The following is a 7,500-nucleotide window of genomic DNA, read 5'->3' on the forward strand; positions in this document are numbered from 1 at the left end:
CTGTCCGAGGGCAGCCGAGCAAAGTGTTCGTACCCAGGGTGGGATGGGTCTCTGGAGATCTTGGAGGCCTTCCTGAGGCAGCGTGTGTTGTACAGCTCTTCCAGAGAGGGGAGGGGGGCGCCGGTGATCTTCTGGGCCGATCTCACGACTCTCTGTGGCGCATTCCTCTCTGTGGCTGTGCAGCTGGAGAACCACACGCAGATGCAGTAGGTGAGGATGCTCTCCACTGCGCAGCGGTAGAAGGTCACAAGCATCTCCTGTCCGATGTGGTTTTTCCTGAGGACTCTCAGGAAGTAGAGCCGCTGTTGTGCCTTCTTGAATGAATGAATGAATGAATGAATGAATGAATGAATGAATGAATGAATGAATGAATGAATGAATGAATGAATGAATGAATGGTCTTTATTGTCATTGCTATAGTACAGGTACCAAACAACGAAATTTAGGAGGGGTGGCTCCCCTGGTGCTAGGAAAGAAAAAAAAAACTACAAAAAACTAGAAGGGAAGGAGCTGGTTTACATAAATAAAGGCTATGTACACTATCCACTGTACTATACTGTACAGATAGACGACTAGGGTTGTCATATTGCACATAGTGTTATTGCACATTCATTTAAAGTGTCGCAGTTTGCAGGCTTGAAATGTACATATTTGTGCCTCAGCACTACACCTGATTTTTTTCAATCCAGCAGCTGCCATCAATCCGTCCAGACTGTCCAGGGCCCAGAACCTAGGTCTTTGCTGTGTTCAGGGCCTGGATGGCCCTGGGGTAGAAGCTGTGCTTCAGTCTGTTTGTCCTTGCGGCCATGGTCCTGTACCGCCTTTTCGAGGGCAGCCGGGCAAAGTGTTCGTACCCAGGGTGGGTTGGGTCTCTGGAGATCTTGGAGGCCTTCCTGAGACAGCGTGTGTTGTACAGCTCTTCCAGAGAGGGGAGGGGGGCGCCGGTGATCTTCTGGGCTGTTCTCACGACTCTCTGTAGCGCATTTCTCTCCGCGGTTGTGCAGCTGGAGAACCAGTTGCAGATGCCGTAGGTGAGGATGCTCTCCACTGCGCCGCGGTAGAAGGCCACCATTATCTCCTGCTTGATGTGTTCCTTCCTGAGGACTTGATGATGGCTGCTGTGTTGATCTTCCAGGACAGGTCATCCTGTATGTGCACCCCCAGGAATCGGAGGGTTGAGACTCTCTCCACGCTCCCTCCATCGACGAGCAGGGGCTGGACCTCAGATTTTTTCCTCCTGAAGTCCACGATGATTTCCTGGGTCTTTGACTGGTTCAGCAGCAGGTTGTTAACCTTGCACAGCTTGCCCAGCTGCTCCACCTCATCCCTGTACGCCGCCTCGTCCCCCCCCGAGATGCAGCCCACCACGGTGGTGTCGTCTGCAAACTTTACGATGGAGTTGCTGGGGTGGACGGGGGTGAAGTCGTAGGTGTAGAGGTTGTAGAGGATGGGGCTTAGCACGCAGCCCTGGGGGGACCCAGTGCTGAGTCTGAGGGCTGTGGAGGTGTGGGAGCCCACCCGCACCCTCTGGGGGCGGTCAGACAGGAAGTCCTTGATCCATGCACATAGAGTGTGATAGTCACAGGTCTAGTAGTTTGGTCACTAGCCTGTCTGGAAGGATGGTGTTGAAGGCAGAGCTGAAGTCCACAAAGAGCAGTCTCGCGTAGCTGTTTCCCCTCTCCAGGTGGGATAGAGTGGAGTGGAGAGTCCTGTCCTGTCCTGTCCTGTCCTGTCCTGTCCGGCCCTGTCCTGTCCTGTCCTGTCCTAGTAGCCTACAGATAAAGGTTGCAATAACACACACACACACATTTAATATCTTTATTTGCGTTCACATTTTACAATAAAATTCTTGAACACAAATAGTATTAGTTGCACCAGCATAGGCACTCGATAATTCAAGCTTTACAATCTGTCTATGGGTACAGGTAGCAGCGTCTCCTCCATATGTGGCGGCTGCCAATTATTGCAGATATTGAGCAGAATTTTGCCACGGCCTTTGCTTTAGGCACACACACACACACACACACACACAGCCTTTCACTATCTGACAGCATATCGGGGGGAGTCTTGCAGGTTCACACTGTTACCCCGCCAGTCAGTCTGCCAATGTCCCTGATTACGCCTACCCACTTTATTTCACCAGTCTTGATTTCCCCTGACCCTAACTTGGTTGGTTGATGTGATTACATTGTTCCACTGTTTACCTGCTAGGCCTACATGAAAACAAAACCACACCACCTAACCCTAACGACTAATTACACTTTTTGTCACTTCAGCATTCATTCGAACCAGCTACAAATGCAGGACTGCAAAAATAAGATGTGACCAATCACATGATCTTCCTTTTTGGCATTTGTGACAGTCTGATCGTTTGGTCCGCATGTCGGCAACCAATCAATTTTTTTGGGATTTTTCTTTTGAAACACGGAACTACGTTTCAACGTTGTTGAGAATCACACAAATTCGCTAGTCAAGCCCAAATACTGCAACAACGCAATGGATTGGGAGTAATCCCCACTGTTACCTAGTTAACTAGAACACAACTTTACATTGTTACCTAGTTAACTATAGAACACTACTTTACCTTGTTACCTAGTTAACTACAACACTACTTTACATTGTTAGCAGGCTCACAAAACAAGCTGTGTTAGTGGACTGGAGATGGTTGATTTTCAACAACGTGGAAATGTATTCACACTTCACAAGAAAAGTCCGATCATTACATTAGATCCTGACATGAGGACCAAAGCATTAGAACGTGACACATTTTGGTTGTTTTTTCCTTTATTGACTGTGTCTAACAGTGTGTGTGTGTGTGTGTGTGTGTGTGTGTGTGTGTGTGTGTGTCTCAGTATACTGGGAGTGTGTGTGTGTGTGTGTCAGTTTACTGGGAGTGTGTGTGTGTGTGCGTGTGTCGACTCATTGTCGTCTGTATCTAACAGTGTGTGTGTGTGTGTGTGTGTGTGTGTGTGTCTACAGTGATCTACTGTTTGGTGTACTACCTGTGTGTCTAACAGTGTGTGTGTCAGGGTTTCCGTTAACCGGTAATTACCGGTCTTTGTCCGGTAAAATGTGTCCGACAAATTTAAAACTCGTCGGTCATATTGTCCGGTGAAAATAATTCCCTCTAAGCACAATTTGAATACAATTCGCTAAAGTTCACATTCTGATTCCTTCTATTTTAAAAAAGACGAATATATAGGCTATGTATTTCTTTTATTATTATATGATTTGACGCCGGCATGATGATGACTCCTAATGTGTAGGCTAGCGGCTGCCTATGCGAAACAGCGGCGGCAGGGTTGCCAGATGGGATTGACAATACAGCCTAACCAGTCTATTACCGCTAAACCCAGTAACCCATTCGGCGGTAACCCGGCCCAATCTGGCAACCCTGCGCAGCGGGCCACCATAATAATACGCAAACGTTGCAGCTCAAAGTTCACCATAGCGAGCGATTAAATTAATTTAAACATGGCAAAACAAAGTAAGCTTAGCTATTACTTCATGAAACCAAGCAACAATGAGTCTGAGGAGAAGTCTGGCTCTGAAGAGATGGAGGCGGCTGACGCCGTCGCACCGGTTGCGCGAACAATTGCAGGCCCTCCGCCGGGAGTTCCTCCGGGACAACGCGTGCGTGTCCGACGCCCGGCTGGAGGAGCTGCTGGCCCGGGCGCTGGAGGTAGGTAACCAGTAACTACGGCGTGTCCGTGCTGGGGAACTCCAGCGAACCCAACTGGGATTTCATCTCCTCCCTGTTTTTCAGACCACCACGGGTGAGTGCGTGTGTGCGTGTGTGCGCGTGTGTGTGTGTGTGTGTGTGTGTGTGTGCGTGTGTGCGTGCGTGTGTGTGTGTGTGTGTGAGAGACAGCGAGTGAGAGAGAGAGTAAAAACCTAATTAAAATGTCATCGTATCCCAACCTGCCTATCAATTGTTTATCAATAAACAGTTATGTTCTCCTCATTGTCATACTCCCGAGTCCGATTAAGTATGATTTGACAGGCAGCTAAACTAAATGCCTTCCCAACCAGCGAGACCTGGTTATAGAAATGACGTTGTTTTATTGATTAAAAAAGGGTAAAACTGGAAAGAGAAAATAGAAAACTCACATTAATCCCAAACAATTTAAACTTCAGTTAACGTAATGTGGAGTCCGTTCATTGATCGATGCTGTCTGTTCAGTTCCCAGTGAGGCGCCCGTTCAGCGCTGGACATAATGGCATAGCGCGCATGCGAATCATGTTATATTATTATATATTATATAGCTTGCATCTAATCGTATCGGATGAGAAATAGACATTAAATGGCATATATAGGCCGCTACACAACAGTAATCACCGCGACAAACAGCTAGATTATATTTTAATATGATGACCGGAATATGTCACGTTTGTCCGGTAAATCGAAATCTTCCCGGACACGTAGTCCGGCGGCAATTGTTTCTAACGGAAACCCTGGTGTGTGTGTGTGTGTGTGTGTGTGTGTGTGTGTGTGTGTGTCTACAGTGATCTACTGTTTGGTGTACTACCTGTGTGTCTAACAGTGTGTGTGTGTGTGTGTGTGTGTGTCTACAGTGATCTACTGTTTGGTGTACTACCTGTGTGTCTAACAGTGTGTGTGTGTGTGTGTGTGTGTGTGTGTGTGTATCTCTCTACAGTGATGTACTGCTTTGGTTATTACCTGTGGGTGGGTCATAACTACTGCTACGCCCACTGGGCGGGGATGACCATCCTGTTCCTGCTGCCTGGCTGGGGCCCGCAGCTGCTCAGCTTCCTGTGGTACCTGTCTGACGGGCGCATACGCAGGAAGTCCCTCACCTGGACGCACGTCCTGCACCTGGGCCTGTTCAGGAGGTAGGGGGGGGAGGGTGTGTGTGTGTGTGTGTCTCTCTCTTCCAAGGCTCCGAGAGTGTTTCAGTGTGTAAGTATGTGTGTATAGGTGTGTGTATATGTGTATAGGTGTATGTATAGGTGTGTGTATAGGTATTGCAGTAGAAATACAAAATCAATAATAGAATAAACAGGATATAGACAACAACCAATAAAGAGTAAGCAGGATATAAACAACAACAACAGTAGGTGTATATACAGTAGTGTCAGAGCGTCAGTAATAGAGTAGGTAACAGCAGCAGAATGTGAATCAGCATGTCAACATTCTTAATGTAAACAACATTCTTAATGTAAACAACATTCCGGAAGTATCTGGGGGCCGTTCCACTAACGTTGATTAGTATATCGGCGATTAAAATAAATCCTGCGATCAGGCAACTCGGGATTGGAATTCAAGCCTCAGGTGATTCCTCGAACGAGGATCAGGCTTGTGTCATGAGTGTTCACAGAACACCGGCTTAGAAATCCTCGATATGGGCGCGTGCACGCAGACATAAAGAGCCCCGAAGAGTCAAACTCGAAATGAAGATTGATCATTATGAAGACGACAAATAAGATGTAAAATAGTGCAATACTGCCGCAATTAACAAGGCGAGGGAAATGGTTTGGCAAGAAATTGCTGACCGATTAAATGCGTAGGTCATACTAGCCCCAGTTATTGTTATATGTTCATATTTTAATAAATGAATATTTACTACTGTGGTGATATGAGCAGCAGGCTACAAACCGTCATATCGTCACAATGGCCTAGTGGTATTGACCGCTGCCGTGGTATTTATTCGTCATTTTAAGACTGTGGTTCAAATCCCTCTTCAGACACACTTTTTATTGCATTTCGTTGTTTGAACCTAATCTAAAATCTCATCTAAAAAAGTATATTAGCTATAAAATGATGGTGCAGGCTAATTTACAAGAACTGACACGATTACAATGGTGTTTGAAGCCTTTCTGAGTAAATTATGTTCTTCTAACTTTGGCATAGATTATTTTTTCTTATGATTACTGATGGATAGATGTTTCACTTAGACATATATATATATATATATATATATATATATATATATATATATATATTGTAAATCGATTTGCATGAAGGCTTCGGTTAAATGTAAAAAAAAAAAATACGCTAAGTTAAATCAAGTCCCGAACCCGCAGCCTTCGGAACTCTAGCTGGCTGCCTTAACCCCTGCGCCAGCCACACCGCTGTAATGACGGCAATGCAAGTTGATAGACATACCTATTTATTTTTAATTTATTTATCTATCGATCTATCTATCTATCACACTTTCAAAATATCTAATTATCTAACACACAATCAAACTATCTATCTATCGATCGATCACACTTTCAAAATATCAAATTATCTATCTATCACACAGTCAAACTATCTATCTATCTATCTCGTGTGAAGTGGGAACTAATATTTCCTAAAAGACACTTGAGGAACTGTCGTTCGGGATGTAGTTTCCGCCTGTGAGCCTTTTTTGACGCACGCATTACCTAAACCAGCCTGTAAGTCTGCTCGGGACCAGAATTACTCAGAACGATTGGTTGCACAGCAACCAAGCAGCGAATTATTTGAGCCACATTGATGGAACCGACCACAAGCTTATTTAAACCTGGATCAGAGTTAATCGCTTGGATCAGAGTTAATCTCGATTAGTGGAACTAGCCCCAGGTGGAGCAGAAAAGCTGTGCAGGTGAGTCGCAGTGAGATTTGACACACTGTCATACAGAGGTGTGTGTGTAGGTGTGTGTGTGTGTGTATAGGTGTGTGTCTTTCTCCCTCAGACTATGAGAGCATTTCAGTGTGTATGTATGTGTGTATAGGTGTGTGAAATGAAATGAAATGAAAAGTTGTGAGCTTAGAATGATAAGGTTCTATCTCCGTTTAGGGTAGTTCAGAGTCAAAGTTTTTACATTCCATTATATTTTGTGAGATGGAACCTTTGTATTTGATTAATTACTAACTAAAAAATGTCAACATTTAAAAAATAACACCACACAGGCATTAATAAACACCTAATGGATCAGATTATGTAAAAAACTAAATTTTGACAAAAATGGAGATAGAACCTTATAATTCTAACGTCACGATGTGTGTGTCTCTCCCCTCCCCCCCCCCAGGCTGTGGGAGTGTATGACGTCCCAGGGGGAGGGGGGGCCGTGTGCGGAGATCATGGAGCAGGCTGACGTGTCGTCTCTGCGCCTCCTGGAGGCGCTGCTGGTCACCCTGCCTCAGACGCTCCTGCAGATCTACGTCCTCATCTGCACCGACATAGGGATCTCCTCCCCAGGTAGGGGGGGGGGGAGACAGGTAGGGGGGGGGGGGACATAGGGATCAGCTCCCCAGGTAGGGGGGGGGGGAGGAGGAGAGGAGAGGAGAGGAGGAGAGGACAGGAGAGGAGGAGAGGAGAGGAGGAGAGGAGAGGAGAGGAGGAGAGGAGAGGAGAGGAGGAGAGGAGAGGAGAGGAGGAAAGTTTCTGTCTCAGTGTGTTTTGTGGTGTGTCTGCTGTCTCTGGCCTGGTCTAACCCTCTCTCTCCCCCCCTCCTCTCCCCCCCCCCCCCCCCCCCCAGTCTCAGTGTGTTTCGTGGTGTGTCTGCTGTCCC

General features: G+C 46.3%; 1 protein-coding gene across 1 annotated transcript in view; it reads left to right on the forward strand.

Moving 5' to 3' along the window:
* LOC308154404 (XK-related protein 5-like) overlaps positions 1-7,500 on the forward strand; it is a gene marked incomplete at both ends in the record, with an annotated part of 15,933 nt that overhangs the window by 1,832 nt on the left and 6,601 nt on the right. Inside the window, 3 exons of the mRNA XM_080527567.1 lie at positions 4,659-4,854; positions 7,018-7,187; positions 7,468-7,500. The exon at positions 7,468-7,500 is cut by the window's right edge and continues 101 nt beyond it. Of these exons, the coding sequence (XP_080383693.1) occupies positions 4,659-4,854; positions 7,018-7,187; positions 7,468-7,500 (399 nt within the window). The remainder of the gene's footprint in view (positions 1-4,658; positions 4,855-7,017; positions 7,188-7,467) is intronic.

Source organism: Nansenia antarctica (genome assembly GCF_963989245.1).
Source record: "Nansenia antarctica genome assembly, chromosome: 3".
Lineage (NCBI taxonomy): Eukaryota > Metazoa > Chordata > Actinopteri > Argentiniformes > Microstomatidae > Nansenia > Nansenia antarctica.